The sequence below is a fragment of the Macrotis lagotis genome, chromosome 1, assembly GCF_037893015.1.
Source record: "Macrotis lagotis isolate mMagLag1 chromosome 1, bilby.v1.9.chrom.fasta, whole genome shotgun sequence".
NCBI classification, from domain to species: domain Eukaryota; kingdom Metazoa; phylum Chordata; class Mammalia; order Peramelemorphia; family Peramelidae; genus Macrotis; species Macrotis lagotis.
Window position 1 is genome coordinate 431,258,600 of NC_133658.1, and position 26,743 is coordinate 431,285,342.

The window sequence follows — 26,743 nt, forward strand, 5'->3', positions numbered from 1 at the left end:
ATTTTAAGTCAGTAGAACATTTGATCCTGAAAAATAATGTTTTGTTATATAAACTTTCTTGTACCCTTCTTTTAGATATTATGGTGGGAATGGGATATTCACAAGAAGAAATTCAAGAATCTCTTAGTAAAATGAAATATGATGAAATCACAGCTACATATTTGTTGTTGGGCAGGAAGTCATCAGAGGTAAGATTAATTTCAGAAAGGAATGCTGAAGATATCTTTTGTAATCTTTTTTTTATTTAATACTTTTTATACACAAATAAGTCCAATGACTTACTCCTTTTTTATTAACTACTGTCTTTTCAAGGTAATGCCTCTTAAGTGTCACAGATAATCTCTGCTTTCATAACATGTCTACGATTAGTATTTAAAAACAACTTCACAGCGGCCATGGAGTCAGGAGTACCTGAGTTCAAATCAGGCCTCAGACACTTAATACTTACCTAGCTGTGTGGCCTTCGGCAAGCCACTTAACCCCATTGCCTTGCAAAAACCTAAAAAAGAAAAAAAACTTCATATGTCAACTGGTTGTGGGAGTAATGTATATTTAACAAATGTATTTGTTTTCTGCCTTTTGCAGCATATTTTGGAAAAATATATATTCCATTTCCCTCTTTCTTTATTTTTGGATGACCATCAATAATGTCCTTGAGTTTTCAGCTAGAATTTAAAGATCTCATTAAAATAACTCTTATTATGTGAGGTTCGTGTTTTATATTTTTATAAATCGTTTGTATTTGTATGTATGTTGTCCTTTTTCAATTTTTCCCTAGCTGGATGCTAGTGATTCAAGTTCCAGCAGCAATCTTTCACTTGCTAAGGTTAGGCCAAGCAGTGATCTTAATAATAGCACGGGACAATCTCCTCACCACAAAGTCCAAAGAAGCATTTCTTCAAGCCAGAAGCAAAGACGATACAGTGATCATGGTGAGTGATCCTAGCAAAGAATAGTCTTTGCTTTTCCTTTTAAATAGGTAGACTGATTGTGACCAGTGGCCATATGAAATGATATAAAGCATTTACCTCACTGCCTAGCCAGGTGCCTTTTTCTTTTTTATTTTTCTGAGTTCTTTTGACTTCTGCTAAAATCCTGATATGGAATAAAGAGAGATGAACTCTGGATTTCCAAAGGTTGCCACAGTGCAGCTGAAGCCCTGATAGGTTTCACTAAAATGAAGCATCTAGCACAGTAACTGATTTTGTGCCTGCTATTTGAGGATCAACCTAGGCCTTAAATAAATAAAATTTTTTAACAATGTTTCATCAACACCTGATTATTGGGTTATCTAGCTGGCCCAGTGGCTAGGGCACAGGCCCTGGAGTCATGACTTCAAAACAGTCTTCAGACACTTTAATAATTGCTTAGCTGTGGGACCTTGGCCAAGTCACTTTACCCCCATTGCCTTGCGGAGGCGGGGGGGGGGGGGGGGGGACAAACAAAAACACCTGATTATTCAGGTCTGGGTCAGAAGACTATTTGTTACAAGTAGTTTTTGTATTATATTTTACCTTTATATATATATATATATATTTCTGTTTTTATGTCCCTATTTTGTTAGTGATTTGTACTGTGTGTGACATTGCCCGGTGAGCAAAGAAGCAGTTAATTGATGCTTTTTTAATGATATTAGAATTTGTATATTTCAAGAGTTTATATAAAATATTTCTCTTTCCTCTTTTCCCCCTCCAAAAAAATAGCCAAACAAAACTGTGGTCTGTAAACAATTCCCTTTGACTAAATAAAATGAAAATATCACTCATTATGTTATAAGAACATGAAAATTTTTTATTGGAATTTGGACTTTTTCTCCTTGATCTTCCACCTCATGGTTCACCAGAATCAGTGAATCTGAATTTTGTTTTTTCTCCTTTAGCTCAATGCTGCCTACCCCTCATTATGGAATGTCTTTTTTTTCCAAATTATTTAGCAACTAAAATAAAACTTTTGAGTCACCTCGACAACCCCCTTCCTTCTCACTTTCTTGCTCAAGTGTGTGTGTGTGTGTGTGTGTGTGTGTATTCTAGCCAAAAAGGGCATTTCTCTATGGTCCAATCTTGTTTTTGACTCTCTTTTTTGTTGTTGTTGTTGTTATTACTATTACTAGAATGATCTCCTTTCAGATCTTCTAACAAACCTCTTCTCTTAGTAAAAGAAAAATAGAGTGATAGTCTAATGTTTTTCCCACTATATATTCTCTTATCTCAACTTGATGAGATTTTTTAGCATATATTTTTATTGTCTTTTTTTATAATACATTTCCTACCATCACAGAACTTTTAGTCTAAAAAAAGAATGTCACATAAGAATATTTTTAAACGAAATTAATAAGAAATTAACAAAATTCATTCAGTTCTTCTGTATGGTTTGCTGCCCAGAGCTCAGGGAGATTCATAAGCTGATAAAGGAGGTAATCATTAAGAATGCTGTGTTCCTAACTCATAGGGGAGAAAGGATGAGCCAGTCAGTCAATAAACATTTGTTAAACACCAGCTATGTTCCAGGCATTCTTGCTGAGTACTAGTGATACAGATATGATAAAGAATAACAGTCCTTAGGGGCGGCTAGGTGGCACAGTGGATAAAGCACCGGCCCTGGAGTCAGGAGTACCTGGGTTCAAATCCGGCCTCAGACACTTAATAATTACCTAGCCGTGTGGCCTTGGGCAAGCCACTTAACCCCATTTGTCTTGCAAAAAAAAGAAATAAATAAATTAAACCTAAAAAAAAGAATAACAGTCCTTGCCTTCAGTGAACTTACAATCAAAAAGGGGAAAGGTAACACCCAATCCTTCCAATCAGAAAAAACAGAGGATAGGAAATATACTGATGAGGTGTAATAACAGATACAATGGAGTTTAGTCCAAAGAAGTTTGACCAAATGAGTTTAAAAAACAAACCCAAGCATAGGCATTTGGGATATGTATCTGTTATAATTTGTTTGACATAAAATTATACTTTAAAACATGTATCTAATGAGTGCACACACAATTTAGGATGGAATGAAAAGAAAGGAAAAATTATCTGTCAGCTAAGATATACCAGTTTTTATAAACATATATTTAGTTTGTATGAAATGAAAATTCTTAGCCTTTAAGATATTAGTTTTTTCTGAATTATAAATATGAATATTGGATAGGATTCATTGGCTAAAATTTTCAAAGATCCTGTCATGAAAGGTGATGTGTATATAAGCATTTATAGGTTGATTAAAACCTAAATAATTCCCTCAAACTTCTCATGTTTTTCATTGATTTGAATATTTATCTCTGTCAGTCAAAATTTTACATGAAGTCAGACCTGGCTATCTTTTTACCAAATGAAAAATGTTATAGATTTGAAACAAATTAATGATTGTCTCAAAGTTAAATAGATCAGGCAATGTTAGGCTTTTTCATAAATGGGAAAGACAGATAAAACATTTTGAGCTAATGACATGTCACCTGTACTTTATGTTTTTAGCAGTATTCTACTGGGGGGGGGGGGGGGTTCTGTTTTGAAACTACCAAACTTCATCCTTCTTTCCCAACAGAAAGTTTTATTCACCTAATTTTTCTCCAGTATTCTTAATTTAGAATTTTCTGGAGATGAGCCATGTTTTCTTATAGCTATAAAATCTAACTCCATCCCCCTACCAAATAAAGAATATTATAGATTTATATGGTGATATATAAGATTTTTTTTTTTGCAAGGCAGATGGGGTTAAGTGGCTTGCCCAAGGCCACACGGCTAGATAATTATTAAGTGTCTGAGACCGGATTTGAACCCAGGTACTCCTGACTCCAGGGCCAGTCCACTGCGCCACCTAGCCGCCCCAACTATATAAGATTTTTAAAGTATTTTTCTTAAACATGTTAAAAGGGTATTTTTCTTTTCTCCTGTATATCTGAACCTCAGAGGTAGAATAACTGGCTGTATTCATACAACTAATAAGTATAGGTACCCAAGTCACCCAAGTTTACTACATTTATACTGTCTTTGAAAGTATGGTCATGCATTTTCGTTTTTCATCTATAAAATTGAAATGATTAATTTTTCAAATTCTTTGTATTTTGAATTCTCTGCTACTGCTTAAGTGGACACCGGCTCTTTCTATGCTTTTTCCTGCCTTTGTGAACCACAATTTCATTGTATTACATAGTTAAATTCAAGGTAAAATTTGAGACAACTTAAAGGAAATATTTTGTAATTATGTAATACTATTCTGTTCCAAAAGGTGAAGGCCTCTCTTGTACAAAAAAGGATGTAATTCAGTCAAATTTCCAAGGTGAAACCATGGCTTCTGCATGATTCTGTGTGCATCAATAGCATAGTTGATTTGGTATGACTACAGTAACATCCTCCCAAGATGTTTTCCACAGGATAGCTACCAAAAACTTCTTGATTGTGAGATCATTTAAAGGAAGGATTATGGAAAGTAGATAGCACCTAACAATTTCGATTTATTTATGGAAAATTTGTTTATCAGGGGGAACTTCAAAGAGGATTTTACTGCATTATCTTTTTATTTCTTTGAAATAGTTCTTTTTTTGCCCTGCTTGTTAAGTACTCTATTTTCAACAAGTCAGTATTAGAGATTTATTCTAATTTGAAACAAAAAATTCTATATTTCAGCTGGACCATCTATTCCTCCAGTTGTGGCATATCCCAAAAGGAGTCAGACCAGCACTGCAGATAATGACCTCAAAGAAGAAGGAATTCAGCCACGTAAATCCAGCAGCAGTGCTGTTGGAGGAAAGGGTTTAGCACCAGCTAGTCCCATGCTGGGTAATGCAAATAATCCAAATAAGGCAGATATTCCTGAACGGAAGAAAAGTGCCACTATTCCTAGCGTAAGTCATGTTTGTTCAGTAGAGGTACTTAATGTTCTTTTGTAATATCTATTTAGAACATTCAGATTTTTGTCCATGATTCTGATTTTGTATAGTATAGTATAGCAACAACTGTCCTTTAGTTCTCACCGAGACAGAGTAGTTGAAGAGGAAGGAAGTATGATTTTGTAATCATAGACCTTGGGTTCAGATCCTAATTCTATTACTTTCTATGTAACTTTTGATAAAACACTTTGTCTTTCTGGATTGATTTCCTAAGCATATAGTTCTAGATTTAAAACAGAATCGTTTGGAATCATCTGGTCCAAATGCTTCATTTGAAAGTGAGGCCCACAATGATTAAGAACTTAAAATATTACTTAATTGTCAAAAGGGTTCATTATGTAACCCTAGAGACAGGTAGCACAGTGATAGAGTGTCAGGCCTGAAGTCAGGGGGACAACATTTAATAACTGTATGAATCTGGACAAGTCACTTAATCCTGTTTGCCTCAATTACCTCATCTGTAAAATGGATTGGATAAGGAAATAGCAGTCCACCACAGTATCTTGGCCTTTAAGAAATTCCCAAAGTGATCACAGAAAGTTGGACACAACTAAAATGTTTGAACAATCATCACATAATCATGTGTCCTTGTTTCTATAACAGGTAAGTAAGATGAATATTAAGGAAAGAAACAAAATATTTGTTATTTTTAATTTTTAGACAATGTTTTATTCTTGCTGAGAATAAAGTCTAACTAGTTAATCAATTTCCTAAAGGTATACTGGTTATTCAAGTTAATTCTCAACTTTACCCACTTTTTTGACTTTTGCTTCTGTCTCCTTAACACCTCTGGATTATTATGCTAATTTTATTTTTTAATTTTATTGGGAGTCAGAAAAGTTAAGAATTTTCATTGACTATTATATTTGGAAAAATCCTTAGTACATATATAATCCAATTTCCTCATTTTATACATGTGGAAAAGAAGTCTTAAGAGAGAAGTAGTGACTTAAAGAGACTGCCCTAGTTATATTCTTGTGACTGCCTTTTCCTGTTCTCTTGTTTCTCCTTTCAGTCATTAGAAAGTTATATTCCTGTACATTCCTGCCTTAGTATTTTAATAAATGTGATTCATGATTTCTCGTTTATGATTGTGACTTTTTCAAGTTACCTTTCATTGTGTTTCACCTGGGTTGATTTTGGGGTACCGTGTGTAAATTATTGAGGGCATTTTTGAATAAGGTAACATTAATGGACAATTATTGATCAGTAAAGAAAAATGGTAATGCTCCTCTAAAGTATTGTGTGACCCATATTTGGGCCTCAATTTCCTGTTGTATAAAATGAGAGAATTGGTCTATGGGATCTCAAATTTTTCTTCCCATCTATGATTTCCTATTATTTAGAGATGCTTGATTTTAAATTATCTTTGAATATATTTAATTGTAAATCTGTTGACTTTGCTCTTGATATCCTATACTTGATTTTTGGAGTAGCCCTGATTTTATGAATACTTTTTCATTTATTCTTCTGCTGTACTTTGTCTGCTGAGCAGCTAACTCTGAGAAAGATAATTCCGTAAAATTTGGAGTGTGCCATTGAGATCATCTTGTAGTGAAAAACATGAGAAATAATTTCTTTTGTGATTATTTTTATAAACTTTGCATTAATAAATTGAACTTTTCTTTATAAAAAATAAATGCTATTCTTTTAGAATAATTCAACATCTGGTGGGATGACACGACGAAATACTTATGTTTGTAGCGAAAGGACTACTGCAGATAGACATTCAGTGATTCAGAATGGCAAAGAAAACAGGTATGGAGCTTAAACTATTAGCAAAGATGTTTGATTGTCTCATGTTTTTTTCCATAAAGTCATTGTTTGTGTGTGTGTTTCTTCATTGTGATTAGCAAGAAACATAAGACTCCTAGTTTGTCTCTTATTATTGTCTGTACTTAATCACAGAAACTCAAGTTGTAAATTCCTTCATGGTTAAGGCAATAAGTTAAGTTAAAAAGTAGATTATTGGCAATTAAACTAATTGGAATAATTAAGTAAGAAAAAACTGGGTTGTGATATAGGAAGAACATTTTTACTTCCATCTATATCAGGCAATAGTCATAAAGGCCCACAGGCAGAAAAATAAGGAACCTGATGCAGAACACTACTATTAGGTCATGTTGGAGTGGGAACTGTGCTCTTAAAATTAATTATAATATAATATTACTTATAATTATGAAGTATTATGAGGATAATAGCCAGAAAAATTTGAAATCAAAGTTCAAATCTGAATTTGTTCTGGAGGGTATTTGGACTATGACTGGAGAACATGTTTGGTCCACGTGTAAGTATTTTGATGGATATTCAAATTATAAAGTTTAGCTTTTTAAAAAATACATGTGTAAGTTATACAACATGGCTAGTTTATCATTATTATTTGAATTCTCTTCAGTGCTATCTAATTCTTATGTGTAACTACAAGTTGCTGCTTTTGCTTTCATGGAATTAATTATACCCATCTGTTTTTATTTCATTAGATCCAGTAAACTTAACAATCACTGAAATCTTAACTCAGTACCCGTCTTCCTCTATCCTTCAAACATCTGTTTTATCATCATCCTCTTTTAATCAATTTCCTGTCAGATTCTGTTCCTCAAATCTTGTACTAGTTGAATTTGACATGAAAGTAAAAATGTGTCTGTTGTACTATAATATAGTTCACTTGAAAAGTTCACTTGATAGAAAACATTGATGAAGGTATGCTGAATGAAAGTTCCTTCCTTAGAAGTCATAATTTTCTGAAAATGGAATTTTGTTGTTCTGATTTTCCAAATGATTCTTGAGTTTGAGATGCACTTTTTTCCTTTGGTTTGTGTAGATTTTTTAAAATTCTAATTTCCTAATAAGATTCATTTCCCTTAAAAAGAAAGTTTTTTAAAATATAATTTGATTCATTGATTTAATTTTTCACTTAATTGACCATAGATACCTAAATTCTGGGGCGGCTAAGTGGCACAGCGGATAGAGTGCTGGCCCTGGAGTCAGGAGTACCTGAGCTCAAATCTGGCCTCAGACACTTAATAATTACCTAGCTGTGTGGCCTTGGGCAAGCCACTTAACCCCATTGCCTAGCAAAAAAAAAACTAAAAAGAAAAGATATCTAAATTTCAGACTCCTATTTCTACCTTTTTCTGTTAAGACTATATTACTGGGGTGGCTAGGTGGTGCAGTGGATAAAGCACTGGCCCTGGAGTCAGGAGTACCTGGGTTCAAATCCGATCTCAGACACTTAATAATTACCTAACTGTGTGGCCTTGGGCAAGCCACTTAACCCCATTGCCTTGCAAAAAAAAAGAAAAAGAAAAGATTATATTACTGCCTTTTTCCCATTACTTTATATTTTTAAAAGCATATGATCTTCTATATTATTTTTTTCAGTTCCAAATTCTCTGCCTCTTCCTCTCCTTTTTTTACCAAGTGAAAAGGAAAGAAAAACAAAACCTATTACAAATATGCATAATTAAGAACATTCTACACTGCCCATGTTTCAAAAAAAAATAAAAACTTTTGGCTTCCCCACCAGCAGTATTCTAATGTGTTATTCTTATAATCTCATCATGATGCAAATGTGTCCCTAAATTCCTAAAAGACATTCCAGATTAAGTGTTTGCTACCACAAAAAAGAGCTGCTATAAATATTTTTGCACATGTGAATCATGTTTTCTTTGATCTCTTGCCCTGTTAGACATATTATTACCAGGTCAAGTGGTATGCAGTTTAATAGTCTTTTGAACATAGTTCTCATTTGCTGTATCTTTTAATCTTTAAATTTTTTTTATTTGCATGTTCAATTTTCAGCATTTGTTTTTAAATTTTTGAGTTCCAGATTCTGTCCTATCCTTGCAAGCAATTATTATTTTATACATGTTTAGCCTTATAAAACACATTTCTGTATTAATCATCTTGTATAAAAGAATACAAGAACACCCTCACTCCCTGCAATAAAAACACCAAGTAAAATAAAGTAGAAAAATGTACTCTTTTTTTCTGTACTCAGAGTCTTATCTGTTCTTTTTGTAGAAGTAAGTAGCATTTTCCATCATGCATCTCTGAAATTATTTTGGATCAATGTAATGCTGAGATTAGCTAAGTCATTCAAAGTTGATTATTTTATAATTTTGTTGTTACTGTAAACAATGTTTTCCTGGTTATGCCCACTTCAGTTTGCTTCAGTTCATGTAAGTCTTAACAGGTTTTTCTGAAAGCATATCCTATTCATGATTTCTTTTAGCAGATTATTATTCCATTATAATCACATATCACAAGTTGTTCAGCCATTCCCCCGTTGATGGGAATGCTTTCAATTTCCAATTATTTGTATACAAAAAGAACTGCTACAGATACTTTTTTGCAAAGAGATCCTTTTCTCTTTTGTAAATCTCTTTGGAATGTATTACTGGGTCAAAGGGTAGACATAATTTTATAGCCCTTTTGGGCTTTGTTTCAAATTGTTTTCCAGAATGGTTGGATCAGTTCACAATTCAGGAATGATTCATTAAAATTCCAATTTTCTCATATCCCCTCCAACTTTTGACATTTTCATTTTTTGTTTAGTAGTAAGTGTAAGATTGTTTTTTTTGTGGGGGGGGTTACATTTTTTGCAAGGCAATGGGGTTAAGTGACTTGCCCAAGACTACACAGCTAGGTCATTATTAAGTGTCTGAGGCCGGATTTGGACTCAGCTTCTCCTTGATTCCAGGGCCAGTGCTGTACTACCCAGCCATCCCAACCTCAGGTTGTTTTAATTTTTATATCTCTAATCATTTGTCATTTAGAGCATTTTTTCATGTCATTATACATAGCACTGACTTGTCTATGGTGTCTCTAGAGCTTTTATTTGGAGTTTCAAGAGGAGACCAGTAAATTATTTTTATTTCTTCTTTACCCTCTTTTTCTAAGAGATTTAGATGTCTTGAAATAAGAAGAATGAACTCTTTTTTAGGTCACAGTATTTCAGTGATTTCTTAATTTTTTTTTATTTCTTTTCCAAGTCATTCATTTCAGCTATGAGCTACTTTAGAATTTTTTTTTTCAGTATTTTCATTTCATATTAATATTTATTGCTTCATGGAATCCTTGGCTTCTATTTTGTTTTATTAATTTTCAGGGAGTTTCTTGCTTGAGTAGAATTTTATACCTATTATTTCTAACTTAATTCCCTTTCCATTTCTTTATGTTGCTATTGAATCTGTGTCCAAGCTGTGTTTTTCTTTTAGGATTTGCTGAAAGATGTTTTAGAATTATTCTCTTGAGGCTATATTTTGTGGATTTCTCCTACAATTCTTGCTTAGGTGATTGCTTAAGTTTCTTGGTATTTCAATTGTTTTTCTGAAAAGTTTGCAGTATTCTTTTGTTTTATTTTGTTTTTCCATGTTTATAAAGATTTTTATTTATTTTGAGTTTTACAATTTTTCCCCTAATCTTACTTCCCTCCCCCCACCCCAAAAGAAGGCAGTCTACCAGTCTTTACATTGTTTCCATGGTATACACTGGTGCAAATTGAATGTGACAAGAGAGAAATCATATTCTTAAGAAAGAAACATAAAGTATAAGAGATAGCAAGATCAAACAATAAGATATCAGGGTTTTTTTTTCCCAAATTAAAGGTAATATAGTCCTTGGTCTTTGTTCAAACTCCACAGTTCTTTCTTTGATTACAGATGGTATTCTCCATCACAGACAGCCCCAAATTGTCCCTGATTGTTGCATTGATGGAATGAGCGAGTCCATAAAGGTTGATCATCACCCCCATGTTGCTGTTAGGGTGTACAGTGTTTTTCTGGTTCTGCTCATCTTGCTCAGCATCAGTTAATGCAAATACATAACTCCAGGCTTCCCTGAATTCCCATCCCTCCTTGTTTCTAATAGAACAAAAGTGTTCCATGACATACATATACCACAGTTTGCTAAGCCATTCCCCAACTGAAGGACATTTACTTGATTTCCTATTGTTGGCCATCACAAACAGGGCTGCTATGAATATTTTTGAATGTGATGTTTTTACCCTTTTTCATCATCTTTTCAGAGTATAGACCCGGTAGTGGTATTGCTGGATCAAAGGGTATGCTCATTTTTGTTGCCCTTTGGGCATAGTTCCAAATAGCTCTCTAGAAGGGTTAGATGAGTTCACAGCTCCACCAACAGTGTAATAGTGTCCTAGATTTCCCACAGTCCTTCCAACAATGATCATTATCCTTTCTGGTCATATTGGCCAATCTGGGAGGCATGAGGTGGTACCTCAGAGAAGGTTTAATTTGCATTTCTCTAATAATTAATGATTTAGAGCATTTGTTCATATGGCTTTAGATTGCTTTGATCTCCTCATCTGTAAACTATTAGTTGCTATAAAAATGTAATTGACTTTGTTGGGATCCAGAGAGTTCATTCATTTGCTAACATTCACAGGTTAGTTGTAACATCAGTATTAGAACCCAGATCTCTTCCTAACCTAATGTTCTTTCCTTTAGACTTCTTTGTTTCCTGTCTATCATAATATCTCCCAAAACACTATTTCTTATTCATTAACGCTGATTTATGGAAAGCAGAAAACCAGGAGACAATTTTTTAGCAAGTTTCTCTAAGAAAGACTTAATTTCTCAAATATTTAGAGAGCTGAATCAAATTTATAAGAATACAAGTTGGGGGCAGCTAAGGTGGCACAGTGGATAGAGCACCGGTCCTGGAGGCAGGAGTACCTGAGTTCAAATCCAGCCTCAGACACTTAAACGTAACTGTGTGGCCTTGGGCAAGCCACTTAACCCCATTGCTTTGCAAAAAAAAAAACTTGAAAAAATAAGAATACAAGTCATTCCCCATTGGATATGTGGTCAGATGATATGAATAAGCAATTTTCAGATATTCTATAGTTATATGAAAAAATGCTCTGAATCATTTGTGATTTGAGAAATGCAAATTTAAGTACCACCTCATACCTTTCAAATGGCTAATGTGACAGGAAAGGAGAATGATAAATGTTGGGAAAATTAGGACACTATTTCATTGTTAATGCATTAATCATTCTAGAAAGCAATTTGACACTGTGCCCAAAGGACTATAAAACCGCACACTCTTTGATCCAGCAATACTACTACTAGATCTGTATCCCAAAGAGATCAGAAATAGGGGCAGCTAGGTGGTACAGTGAATAGAGCACTGACCCTGGATTCAGGAGGACCTGAGTTCAGATTTGCCCTCAGACACTTAACAATTACGTAGTGTGTGGCCTTTGGCAAATCACTTAACCCCGTTGCCTTGCAAAAATGAAAGAGAGAGGGATATTAGAAGTGAGAGGCTAGGTGTTCAAGTCTGTTTCAGCTGCTTTCAGGTCTTAGATATTTTCACAGAAGCATTGCCTGACTGATGATACAGAAGGATTAAAAATGCAAAGAATCATGGGCAGTGTGGTTAAGTGACTTGCTTAAGATCACACAGCTAATAAATATCAAATATTTGAGGCTGCATTTGAATTCAGGACCTCCTGACTCCAGGGCTGATGCTCTATCCACTATGCCACCTAGTTGCCCTCCGAGATATATTTTGACTAGATTGTCTGAGAGTTTGAGACTAGAGGGTAGGAGGGAAAAAACTACTAGCAGGATAGTGCTGTCACATCCCCATTACCTGAGTCAGTTACCAGTCAAGAAGTTGTAGAACCATGTCATTAATATCAGATGTTTGGTAAGCTCCTTTTTGTGCAAGGGATTCTGCTGACTTAGAGAAATGCAGTATATACATGCAATCAAGAAGAATGTAGAGAAACAGACAAAGTACTGAATAAAAATTTTAGGAGTATAGCTGGAAGACTGTTGATGCCAAAAGAATATAAACATTGCCAAGGGGCTTTTGGCCTTCTTACCTTTTTCAAGATGGGGTGGAATAAAAGTTGTGTAAGTTTTTTTTTAAGTTTGAGCAAGGACTGGAGTGGAACTTTCGCCAAAGAAGCAAAGTAGAAGTGGTTTTATAGCAGAAATAAATAAAATATCATTCCTTTGCTACATTAGGAGTTGCAGAAGACAACAATGATCTAGAACAGGGCTTTGCATAATCTTCCAAAATTTTAAAAGAAAGAAAACATGGAGAAAATACTCAGACAGGGTATAAAATGTCAGAGAAAGAAAGTGAAGTGACCCAGGAAAACAGATGCTGCCTTTCAAGAAATCTTCAATAATTGTCTCAGGTAGAATTTGAACTCAGATCCTCCTGACTCCAGGGCCAGTGCTCTATCCACCACACCACCTAGCTGCTTCTAGTTTCTCTGTTCTTTACATTCCTTTTTTATAAAACTGATTCTACTTTTGGTTTGTGTCTGGCATTCTGTTTCATTAGCATTAATCTATTCTCTCCAAAGTCTCTTAATTTCTAAATCTAATGATTTTTTTTCCTCAATCTTCTTTTTTGATCTTAGTCTTCTTGTTCTCCTATTTGACTATTCCTTCTCAGTCTCTTATTGATTCCTCATCCAGGTCATGCTCGTTAATTATTGGCATTCCTTAGCTTTTTTTCTCCCTCTCTGTTACTAATTTAGGGTCTCATCAGCTCTCAGAGGAAGGTGCTTTCTAGTTCTTTAAATCCAGTTCTAATCTATATTCCGAACCTATTTCACCAACAGTCTCTTGGACAACACTAGATTTCCTATAGATGATGCATTATGTCCAAAAAAGAAGTCATTCATTTTCTTCTTAAACCTTCCACTTTCTTCCCAGCTTCCTAGTAATTGTTTAGGGCACCAACCATCCGTCTGGTCACCCAGGTTTTTTATTTCTTATATGCATCCCTTTCCACTCACTTACGTAGAGTTCGGGTTCAAGTTCTTATCATCTCAAGTCTTGACTATTAGAATAGCTTATGGTTAAGTTTCTTCCCACTTCAGTTCATTCTTCACTACTACCAAAGTGGTTTTTCCTAAAGCCACAAGTGTGATGATGTCATAAATACATACTCCCAATAAATTCCAATGGCTCCTTCAATGAATTAGAAATCTAATAAGCAACTACAGCAAGTGGCTTTCACCCCAGAACTGCACAAGAAGTCATCAAAAACTTAAAGATCCAAAGGAAATTGGACTGCCAGGAAAGCCAGTATTAACACAGGCTAGCCTCCCAGGAAATCTAATGAAGTATCAGTAACATATGTAGCCTACATGAAGCTATAATAGAGGGCTTCTGCTAAGAAAGCCCCAGAATGAGTAACTTGGAAGTTGTGGGAGTACAGCAGTCATTGGCCATCTGTTGCCACAGTCCTTAAATTAGATATCCCATACCAAGGAGCTGTGAGAGTCCCATGCTCTGACCTGAAAATTAAGTATTGAATCTTAAAGGTCATTATGAGAACTCAGCTGATCCTGGGATGAAAACAAGCAAGTTCAACAACCCTACCCAAAAGCACAGCAGGAAGATAGAACCATACATTGTCACAAAGCCTCAGTTCAGACCTTGATTGGCAGGTAAATCAAAGACACACTGGCCAATATCAAAAACTTTCATAGATCCTCCAAAATTAGGATATGCATCTATAACAACTGCATGCAAAAATTCAAAGGGTTTTCTGTAAGGACTATATGATTACCTATGAGATAAAATAAAAATGAAAAAAAGGTCTTGAGAAAAAATTAGAAGGAAAATTAATAGTGTAGATAAGCTTTAACCAAGAAACCCTAAAATATGGCAAAGAAATCAATGATTACAAAAGAAAATGAGATAATAGAACAAAATAAAAAAAATTAGAAAATATTTAATGTCCTGTAACAAAAGAAAAACTAATTATTTCCTGAAAAGAACTCTAAAAGGAAAATGTCTCTGAAATAACCATAACCAGAATCTTAAGCTCCTGTATCAAAGGAAAAATAAATACTACAAGCATGTAGAAAGGAGTTTAGGAAGCAATGTAAGGACATCCAAGATCCAAGGGTTTGCTAGAAAGGAGAGTAGATCTTGAAAAAAGATAACCCAGAAGACCAAAAGTACAAACTTAAACCATAATAACTTACCTGCTAAATAATATTTAATCCTGTGGGAATATTAGGATAGAGGGTGGATTGGAGGATGGACCTTTTATGGGAATAAAGAATTTTCCAATTATTTTTTTTCTTTTTTTTTTTGTTTTTGCTAGGGTTAAGTGGTTTGTCCAAGGCCACACAGCTAGGTAATTAAGTGTCTGAGACTGGATTTGAACCCAGGTATTCCTGACTCCATGGCCAGTGCTTTATCCACTGGGCCACCTAGCCACCCCACCCCCCATATTTTTTTTTTAAGATTTTATTTATTTTGAGTTTTAGAATTTTCCCTCCATTCTTGCTTCCCTCCCCCCCCCACCCCCCACAGAAGGCATTCTGTTAGTGTTTACATTGGTTCCATGTTATACATTGATCTCAGTTGAATGTGATGACAGAGATTCATATCCTTAAGGAAGAAATATAAATTATGAGATAGTAAAAATTATTATAATATAATGCTCTTTTTTTTTTCTAATTTGAGGGTAATAGTCTTTGGTATTTGTTCGAAGTCCATAATTCTTTCTCTGGATACAGATAGTATTCTCTATTGCAGATAGCTCCGAATTGTCCCTGGTTTTTGCGCTGAAGGGGATGAACAAGTCCATCAGGGTTGATCATCACTCCCATGTTGCTATTATGGTGTACAATGTTTTCCTGGTTCTGCTCATCTTGCTCAGCATCAATTCATGCAAATCCTTCCAGGCTTCCCTGAATTCCTGTCCCTCCTGATTTCTAATAGAACAGTAGTGTTCCATAGTATACATATACCACAGTTTACCACTAATATTTTTAATGAAAAGATCGAACCCAACCAGAATCTTTAAATTGCAGACCAGATAGTTATGTCTACATAAACAAGGAGTTTTATTTGAACAGTTCAAAGGGTATATATAATGGTGTAACTCTAACATTCTAATGAGAGAAGAAGCAAGTGTCCTTTCAGATCCTTAATGTCTTCATAAGGTATTTTTGAATCTAAATGTGGAAAACACATCTTGGGGATGGATTGATTCTGTTCTGTGTATTGGAAAGAGAAGAAGAAAATGTCAAAACAATGCACTAGGATGAACAAAAGAAAGAATGGGGTGCAACTTGCTATTTCTCATAATCAGTGTAAATGAGATAAAGACTGCAAATACGGAGGAATAAAGGAGGGAAGTGAACATCAGAAAAACCTTATCTGAAACAGACAAGGAAGAATTTAATACACACTTTGATGTAGAAATATCAGATTCAGTGAGTAAATATGCAGGAACAAACTATAGGTGAACTTTAGGTGAAACTATAGGAGGAAATAGCTTCAGGCAAAACAAATTGATTTCTGATCCAAAAGAGGAAATCAGAAGGGGAGACTAGAAGCAGAGAACTAGAATCTAAAGAATGCTGTAGATTGCCTCTTAGATAATGCATTGTAGTATATGAATGTATTGAAACATTATTGTGTGGTTGTAAATAAAGTGAAAGGATTTCAAAGATTTCTGGCTAGTTTTCAACTGATGCCAGTAAACAGTTTACACAAAGACAGTAACATTGTCAAGAAAAACTAACTTTTTTGAGAGAGATAAAACCTGTGTTCAAGGCACTGATCATGTCTCCAGAGGATTTGCTAATAAAACACTTCAACCATATCCTGTTAGGTGATCAGTCAACTCAAAGTTGGTAGCTGTGTGTCTAGAAAGAAGGGAACTTAAAAGAGGTGATGTGGAGAAAGAAATAAGATTTGGTAGCTAGATGCATGTGTTCAGAAAATAAGAGTGAACAGGCAAGGATCACAGTGAGGTTACAAACCTGGGTGAATAAAAGTATTGTGATATCCCTGACAGTAAAAAGGAGAAGTTTGAGAAGAAAAAGAATAAATTCTTTTAGACATGTTGAGTTTTAGGTTTAGAGCATTTTTAGTTCAGAATATCCAATAGACAGTTGGTTGGCTAGGATTTTGTATATATACATAGATAGAGAAGAAAACTGAGTTCCAGGAGAGAGGACTCAGGAGTTGAATTTAGTTGTTATTGCAATTAGTTCAGTATTACAGGGCTATAATATTTCTCAAATAAAATCTATTAGAAACTTTTTGTTGAAAGATAATGTGACTAAAGATTTCATTATACTGTACCCAGCCTGATCTTCAACCAGTAGTTCGAACTTTTTTACTTTATTGGGACCTTTTCCTCATTATATGAAAGCATCAGAAGATGACTTTAATGTAGGGGTGGTGATATTGCATGGGGGGAGAGGGGGAATGGTTGGGACATTGTTACTGTACTATACTTCTGCTGGGAAATCACATTGGTAAATTTACTTGAGTGGTTCTATTTTTGTCTAAATAAGCACGACAATCTTAAAGTCACTTGTGATATGAACCTTGTTGAGCATGATTAGCTTCCTTGGAATGCTTCCTTCTCTTTACTTGGTGTCTTATAGCAATCCTCTCAAGAAGTTTGAGGTATATTTACAGTACTTTACACATAGTAAGCACTTAAATATTTTGTTAAGTTTTTTGCATTCATTCATTTCTGTCTCAACCTCACACAGTTTTCTTGTTCCTTGAATGCATTCCTTCCTCATTTGTGCCCTCTCAAAAGCCTTATCCATCTTCAAGGTTCAACTCAGATGCTCTCTTCTCCTCCATGAATTCTTCCTTAATCATCTCGATTTTCAGTTCCTTCCCAGTTTTCATTGTGCTATACTTAGTACCACATCCCTGAGTAAAATATAAGTTGGTTTAGAAAAGGAATTGATTTTAGTTTTGTCTTTATTTCTGTAGCACTCTAGAACAGTCATTTATTAAATATTGGTTTTGTTCAGTTGAAAAGGCATTTCTATTCTTTTAGAATCAAGAGTTGTAAACTATATTATTTGCATAAAGTATTTTTTAAGGCAGGTAGAATGGAAGTTTTAAGTGAATCTATTGTACCCCTAATTTGCTGGTCCATTTTACAGTGGCATTTTTTTTTTAATGCTTGTATATATTTAAAGTCTATCTGGAGTACAGGATTGTGATGACTTATTATAATGAACTTTATAATAAAACTTCAGATCTGGGGTGGCTAGGTGGCGTAGTGGATAAAGCACCAGCCTTGGAGTCAGGAGTACCTGGGTTCAAATCCGGTCTCAGACACTTAATAATTTACCTAGCTGTGTGGCCTTGGGCAAGCCACATAACCCCATTTACCTTGTAAAAACCTTAAAAAAAAAAAATAATTAATAAATAAAAAATAAAACTTCAGATCTCTAGGATTTTTCAGTATTTAAAATACATTTATATGAACATCAGAAATGTGAAAGAAACTATTTTCTTTGTAAACTAATATTAAGTATTTAAGTTATGGATTAGCAAAATGCTCTGATTTCCCTGTGCACTAATTCATAATAAAAGTTTTGGTTCTTTAACAGAAATGAACTGACTTGGGGAAGAAGGTATTTGCTTTAAACTGTAGTTACTTTTTTTTTATTGGTCCATCATACTGTTGTTTCTGCCTCTGCCTTAAACCCAAACCCCCCCTCACAGCCTGACAGAAATGTTCGCTTATGCAGCTAGTCCTGCCTCAGTTTGTACCACATCTACTACCTGTTTTCGGCTGAGACATCAGAAGTCGATGTCCATGTCAGCCTCTGGGCAGACCAAGATGATGTTACCTACAATAGACAGTGAAGGAGATAACTTCAAGGATATGTAAGAAAAAAAAACCCCACAAAATCCTTGTGATACTAATGTGATCCCACTGCTTTAGTTGTGTGCTGTGGATTTTAGAGTCCTGGAGTCTATTATGGCTGTCTATAAAATGTCCTTTCTCACATTTTTCTTTACATTCTGTCTGGTAAAATCTTCCCTCTATTTCTATCTCTGTATGTGTTTCAGTGCCTTCTGCATAGTTGTCAAAGTACAAGGAATTCTTCATTCCCTCCTCAGTTCTTTTAGCATGTGAAATGGTACTTTTTATGGGCTTAAAATTTTTCAGTTGCCTATTTTTAAATTCCACTTGTGTGTTCCTTTATTAAGATTATTTTTAAGTGGGAAGGTTCTCTGCATGTAGGCACATTGTGAGAGGAGAGGCAACAGAAAAAAAGATTTAGTTTAGTCATTCTTTGTCCCAGAAATTCCCTATCTTGTCCTTGTCCCTAAAAATCTATGTGCACGATTTTCCCACATTTCCCTGAAGGTTTGTGTTCCCTTTACTTCCTATTCACTTCTGGCCTATTTTTTTTTCCCCCATTTCTTTTGTAAAATATCCTTCAGTTCTGGATTTCTAGAAAAAGTTGTGGTTGTAACTGTAATTTTATAATCATGAACTGTTTGCTACAAAAGTTAGACTGTGAATAGGAAGTCAAAATTATGATTTGCTATTTCTGTAGCACTGTTCCTGACCAGAGAACTCCAGTTGCTTCAACACATAGCATCAGTAGTGCAACTACTCCTGATCGAATTCGCTTCCCAAGAGGAACTGTCAGTCGTAGCACTTTCCATGGTCAGCCCCGGGAGCGGCGGACAGCAACTTACAATGGCCCACCAGCATCACCCAGCTTGTCACATGAGGCAGCTCCACTTTCCCAAACCAGAAGTAGGGGCTCATCTAATCTTTTTAGCAAATTAACATCAAAACTCACAAGAAGGTAAGTAAGTACTGTGGAGTTGTTTTAATTGACAAGATGGAAAAAAATGACTTTTCCTCTTTTATGTATGAGCCACTGTTCAAATGCTTCTCATTTCAACTTGTTTTTCTAGTCAGTATAGCTTGAACATTCATTAGTTTACTTAGCCTTCATTAATTTTTAGAAATGTGATAATTGAAAGCCTTTGGAATTAATAGGTAAAGATTTTTAATCTTTTCACTGTACTAGAAGTTAGCATTTAGGGTTTTGAGCTTCCAGTGATGCTCAGCAAATAATCACCAATTAAGAAAATAGGGACAGTATCCTCTCAAAAATGAAGTGTTCTGTGCATTGACTTTCATGCCCTTGAAGTCCAATATCATTATAAAAGGATCAGAAGATTAAATAAAGATATACAATGACAGACCAGCTTGAAATCAAGGAAAACTTTGTTGCTCTCAAAGAAATCCAAAAATATGTTATTTAGTTGAATTATCTATCTTTGGAGGTACTCAAGCAGAAAATAGACAAACTGTCTAGAGGGAATTCCTAATCAGACATAGGTTGGACCAGATGGCCTCTTCAGTTCTTGTCGAACTCTAAAATTCCATGATATATAGATGGGGTTTACCTAAGGTTTGAATATTGAAATGGTTCAAAGAATACTACTAGCCTTAGGAGTTTGCTAAAAGCCTTCTATATAATACAAATTTTTTTTATTACTAATTATAAAAATACTTTTTTCCTTTTCCTTTCCACCCCCGTAAGATTCTTTGTAATGAAGGATATCCTGGAGGCTCTTTAGGGGAAAAGAAAAAATTATTGATGAAATTGTGATCCTTTGCATAAACAGATAGTGAAAGATAGGTGTTAATTCTGTCGTTAGGAAATCTGAAAGTCATTGTAAATTCAAAATCCCACCTCAAAAGATTCCCCTAGTGATAGACTTCTATGAAATTAAATTTGCCTAAATTTGAGTATATACTTTCATATAAAGTTTCTCTGTGAATGTTGGACTGTCTATACAGATTTTCCTGTTTGTCTGCTCATCTAGGCACAGCTTCTTCTCCTGGTCTCTTATCTTGCCACTTTTATTTTTATGTGACCTATATTGTTTAAGATGTGTGCTGAATACTTCAATCTAGTAGACCCTTTTAATGACTTGTCTGGATCATTAGGGCAAAACTTTAAGCATAGGATTCTTGTTTGAAAGGGACCCTAGATAACATCTAATCTAATCTCCTTTTCTGAATTAAGAAACTGAAATTTCAAGTCCAATAGTTGGGGAATTTTTTAGGAGTCATCATTGACTCAGACTTAGGGAAGAGCACTCAAGTCTCTACCTCTTTCTCTTTAACAATAGAGCCAGCTCTGAACCAAAATATATCCGAGTTATGAGCCAATAGAAACTGCACACAATTTTGTATACACATATCCATGTACTATCCTGCAGCCTACTATGTGCGCAGCATTGCACATGATTAAGCTGTGTTCTTAGCTCTTGTTGGCATGGTGACCTAATAGAAAAAAGAATATAAGGCAGACTGTGTTAACCACAGGAGACACAAAGGACTCTGGAAAGAAAATTTCTTAGTACAATTATGTCAATGATCCTGAATGACATAAAGCAAAGGTAACCAAACCAACAAGGAAACTAAAATTATAATAAAAATCTGACCTAAAATACTTTTCAACTCTGAAATTGTGATTTATTTTTCTAAGAGTGATTAAAATGTGACATAACTACTTGGTATCAGTGTAATAAGTATACACTCTAAAAGCATAAATAATTCCTTTCATTTAAAGAATTTAATAGCCCATTTTGTGACAATTCACTATCATTAATGAATTTATCGATTTCAGATCTAAAAACAGAAATGTGCTGCTTTTGAAAATACATTACTCAGAGTAGTGTTCAGATTTAACATACAAAAAGATAATTTTTTATTTGGCTGATTTTTTTAGTGTTATTTATTTCTAAATGTGTTTCTATTTAATTGTAACATTTTCACGTTATTAGGTTCAAAGTTTAGCATGGGATACTTGTCACCTAGATACTCTAAAGAAATTGAGCAATATGACTTGTTTATAACTATCACAAGTGACTTGATCTGCTTTAAACAAAAATCTTTCATTTCTTAATGTAACTTGACATTTTTAAATAATTTAATTCAATAAGCAATTATATAAAAATGTGACCTTTGTTTCTGGCATTTTTTTCCAAAAAAATTCATATTTTTCTGCTTCAGGGTAAACTTGATCTCTTGACTTTAAAATTCCAAATTAAGAACTCAAGAATATTCAGTTGAACCAATTACTGGCTCATTTTCAGCCAACATCTTGAAACAGTTTCATTATATGTTAGTAAAATGAACTTTGTTTTATTGTGTTTTTTTTTTTGTTATCTCTAATCTAATTGACTGGATTTTTTTTTTCATTTTAGTTTGTACAAATCATCTTGGTTAATTTTGCTTTTGGCTTAATTTCTTTTAGAAACATGTCATTCAGGTTTATCAAAAGGTAGGACCTTTATATTTCCATCCCCATTCCCAAATGGCTTCTGCAATTAACCTCAGGTTTGGCTTTATAGCCCTGGTTTCTCTTAAAACTAAAATTTCTGCTGAGAACTAAAATACTTGTTTCTTTTAGAGTGAGTGTGTGTGTGTGTGTGTGTGTGTGTGTGTGTGTGTGTGTGTACACATATATGGAAAGAATTATATGAACTCTTTCCAAAATATAAGGGCCTGTGGTACCCATAATAACAAGAGGCTAAGCATGCTCTGTGCATTTTCTTTTCTTTTGTAGAATGATTAGCATCTGAATAATTTGGTCTTTATACTAATACACTTAGCATGATTCTTTTTGGAGAATGAAATATTCAGTAACATTAATGAATTATTTAGCCACTAGCATGCCAAAGGTGAGTGATATTTGTGTTAATCACAATTTGTTTCTCTGTTTAGAGGGATTTATTAAAAAAAAAACTTGAAAATCAAAATCATGGTGAAATTGGCCCAAATTCAAATAATGCTATTTATGTAATGTAGTCCACCTAGAAGACCTTAAAACATAGACAACTGTATAACATCAACATTTAAGATATTTTGGAGTCAGACATTTTGATGTCTTGATTTTATCAACAAAAGTAGTAGGCTGTATCTAGTGGATGAGAATCGTGAAGTTTATTTATGACCCAAGTTCCCATCATCATTGTATGGTACTCACGCTACCTCAATTTTCTTATTCATTAAATACGGTTAGTTCTTTTTTTTGTCTTTTTTCCAATTCCGGGGCATGTAGTGTACATCCCTTAAACTCCTCTGAGACGATCATTAAATATTTTTATTGTTAACTAAAATTTAATGTGATTTGAGTAAAATTAACTTTTTTTAATCAGTTGACCAATATAAAGTTCATACTTAGAGAGAGACAGAGAGAATGAGAGTGTGTGTGTGTGTGTGTGTGTGTGTGTGTGTGTGTGTGTGTGTGTGTGGTTATCTGTCCTACAAGTATATTGTTAGATATTCACTTGAAATTATTCCTGAATTTTGGGAAATGTTACTTATGATTCCAAGTTATAAATAAATCTGGTATCTCTATTACTTTTTTAAAGATAAATTGTCATATGTAGATAGTTATGCACTAGTATAAGATTTCTTTTCTCTTTCCCACTTCCCTATGCTTCTGCATTCTTTTCCTTGAGGCTCCCAACTGAATATGAGAGGAACGGGAGATATGAGGGTTCAAGGTGAGGGGAATCATTTTTATTTAAAGTTTTACTTAATTGCTGCAACTGCATCTATGTGGTGAAGATAAAATATTACTTGAATATTGTTTTTTCACATTGACATGTTTGTGTCTTGCCGTTTTCCCAAATGGGCAACTTGTAATAAGGATATCTGTTAAAGAAGAAATAAACTAAATTTATTACTGTTTTCCTTCAGTGTGTCCCCAAACCACTATCTTATATGTTGAAAATGAGTTAATTTTAATTAATATCGGTATTTGTTTTAGTGTCATTGAACAAATTCCTATTTGATTTATTGTTTTCTACAATGCTAAAACTGGGCAACAATGTCCAGTTAATATTAGTAGTAGGAGGTATAATGAGGTGGTCAGAAAAGAAGTGTCTCCCCATTCTTCAGTGATAGCTTTATTTAATGTATCTCATTGGGTTGGTTTTGTGTTTGTGTGGGGTTTTTTTCCTTAATTTCTACCCGTCCAACAAAGAATTAATGAATGCTTATTCTGTACACAAATTTACATTGTCTAGGATACTGGAATATATGACATGATCCCTGAGGTTCCATAAGCTGTGAATGACTTTATTTAAAACAGAGTATGATATATACACATATATTATATATACTATACATATTAGAAAGAACATAAGATTTGGGCTTGAATTCACATCCTAGCAATTTAACCTCTCTGTTCCCTCATCTGTCCTCAGATTTCTGACAAAAAAGTTGAATATTGGCTTTTATAGAAGGAAAAAGTGTAGATTGGTCACACTAGCTTTTCTTCCTATAAAATCATTGCCATATTTAGCATTTTTTAATATACTAGATATTTCTAAAACTTAGGTATTCACATTTTTATCATATTTATATGACTTAGACTATCTGTTTTGATGACAGCTTAATTATAACTATAGATAATATAATCTGGGAATACCAGAATGTCTTGGGTGCTAGAAATGTTTATTCTCATTTTTTAACCATTAAAGAAAAAGACTCAAAATGATCAATTGATTTTTTAATATGACTAGAATTCCAAAATACCACATTTGCTTTCCCATTTTCAAGAGGATATTTTTATGCACAAAAAATTAATGATTTTTTCCTAGAATAATGATAAAGTTGTACATCATTATAGGAAATAGCCATATCAGTGATGGATTTTAACTGCTCATTGTCAAAAACAAAAAAATAACTATTTTAGTGTCCTTAGTCCTCCTGAAATTACAAAGAAATCCTGGCAACCTAGGGAGAACAGAATATCCTGTTTGTCTCTTTGGTTTTTCAAAATTTTTTTTTGTGAAATAGTAACTCAGATTTTTAGCACTTTAAAAAGGTTTATAAAGTGTTTCCTCAAAGCAGGAAGAGATGAAAAATAAATGAGTATGGGATTGTAGGAAATTTTTGGCCAGATAGGATTTTAGTGACATAATAAATTTTTTAAAAAGGTGTTTATGATTAATTGTGATAATGCTCCTTGATTTGTTCCTTAATAAAAGTACAAATACCCAAGCCCATAGCATTATCTTTACCCAGTTGGAAACTATTAGGAAATGTGCAATGGTATATATGCATTGTTAAACACATGTTTAATGTGCCATATGTTTCACTAACTAAAGTACATGTTAGTTTTCCTATGGAGTTGAAAATAAACCTGCCCCTGTGCATTTCAGTCGCAACGTGTCAGCTGAGCACAAGGATGAAAACAAGGAGGCAAAGCCCCGCTCCCTACGGTTTACCTGGAGTATGAAAACCACCAGTTCCATGGATCCCAATGACATGATGAGGGAAATTCGAAAAGTCTTGGATGCCAATAACTGTGACTATGAACAGAGAGAGCGGTTCTTGCTCTTTTGTGTCCATGGAGATGGGCATGCAGAAAACCTTGTACAGTGGGAAATGGAGGTGTGCAAACTGCCAAGACTGTCACTGAATGGCGTCCGCTTCAAGCGGATATCAGGAACATCTATAGCTTTTAAAAACATTGCTTCCAAAATTGCCAATGAGTTAAAGCTGTAACAAAGTTAACTATGTTGTAAATTAAGTACCAATGTCAAGTGTTTTCCTGAACACTTATGGAAATGTATAGAATAATATTTAGGCAATAACTTCTGCATCTTTAAAATCATGGTATTAAAAAAATATATGTATGAAAATGAGCTGCTCAGCCAGGAAAAAGAGTTGGAATTTTTTTTTCTAAGTGCACTGCAGCATTAAAGTTGCCTATTCTGTAAAATATTTACCCCATCATTTTATTTACATTGTTCTAAAGGTCTCTTAACAGTCTACAGAATATATCCATTTAAATATGCCTCCCATTTGTGTGGCTGTGAGAGTGTATAGTTATGTGTTTATAGTATATAAGTTTAAAGTATTATATATATGTAAACAAGTCCTGACACCAACATCCCAAGCTGTACCAATACCTCTTTGGAAGATCATTTTGGTGCTAAAAATGGATATAGCCAAGGAGGAAACTTTCATTTAATATAAAAATCAGCATAGGAATAGTTATAATTAGTGCGGGTTTACAATTTGCTACTGTGGAATTTTCTTTTTCTTTAAAAAAAAGTACAAAAGGTTTGAATTTCCAGTTGTGAACATTGCTTATGTGCTGGGTTTTTTTCCTTCCCAAGTAGATCTCATGAGATCATTAAAAAAATTTCATTTTTCCTCAATAGAGTTTTGCATTATGTCTCCTAGTATTGTATTAAAACTTGTCAAAAAAAAATAACTGAAGCATAATATAAATATCCCTCCTAACACCAGTAGGGCCCTTATAGTCCAGTGTTGCCCAGAGACAGACGGTTACCTAGAAGCAGTGTTAATGGTGGCCATTTAGTGGAGCATTAGCAAAGGATTATCATGGAATATGCTTGTATATTTTCACATCAACTGAAGTGCCTCAAACTAACTCTGTGTATTAAATTTTGAGTTTATGCAGGGTTGTTATGTTTGGAATTGCAGGGGTGGGGGTGGGAAGTGTTTTTTAACCTGGCACCTTTTTTCAGAGAGGAATTAGAGCAAAAAGTACAATTCTTTGCTATGTAAGAAAGGAATAAAATATACAGAGCAACTTAACTCTTGATTTCTAATAAGGAGACCCATGTATTAAGAACTGCCTTTATTAGATTTGTTTTCAATGAAGTATGAAATTTTCTTACTCTTTGGTTTATAGCATGTGTCAGACTTTCAGCCTGACATTTTGTCCTTTGTTCTCAAAAGATCATGACATCAGAGAGGTGATGTCACAAGCATATGAATTGGATTTGAGTGTGGGGGTGCTGTGCAGAGTCATCAGCCTCACTTTCTCCTCCAGAGCCTTCTGGATCCAGTGGCCAGATATACATATGAGGCAATTAAGATTAAGTGACTTCCCCACAGTCACACAGCTAATGTCACGTGTCTGTGGCCAGATTTGAGCTGCCATCCTCCTGACTCCAAGGCCAATGAGTGCTCTATCCATTGTGCCATCTAGCTGTAGTACAGGCTTTTCCCACTTCTTACATGGTAATGTCAGAGGATATAATTAATTCATCT

At 34.3% G+C, this 26,743-nt stretch overlaps 1 protein-coding gene across 6 annotated transcripts in view; it reads left to right on the forward strand.

Annotated features, from left to right (window-relative positions):
• MARK3 (microtubule affinity regulating kinase 3) overlaps window positions 1-25,881 on the forward strand; it is a 120,398-nt gene extending 94,517 nt beyond the window's left edge. For 3 of the 6 annotated variants that reach the window (XM_074213170.1, XM_074213173.1, XM_074213174.1), the window contains 8 exons: window positions 76-188; window positions 779-932; window positions 4,617-4,834; window positions 6,534-6,637; window positions 19,227-19,484; window positions 21,957-21,983; window positions 23,167-23,211; window positions 24,877-25,881. In XM_074213170.1, the coding sequence (XP_074069271.1) occupies window positions 76-188; window positions 779-932; window positions 4,617-4,834; window positions 6,534-6,637; window positions 19,227-19,484; window positions 21,957-21,983; window positions 23,167-23,211; window positions 24,877-25,222 (1,265 nt within the window). In that variant the 3' untranslated portion in view covers window positions 25,223-25,881. Of the gene's footprint in view, window positions 1-75; window positions 189-778; window positions 933-4,616; window positions 4,835-6,533; window positions 6,638-18,381; window positions 18,547-19,226; window positions 19,485-21,956; window positions 21,984-23,166; window positions 23,212-24,876 lie in introns of all 6 variants that reach the window. The other 3 variants (XM_074213175.1, XM_074213171.1, XM_074213172.1) reach the window with 3 other exon arrangements.
• Window positions 25,882-26,743: the final 862 nt, after the last annotated feature.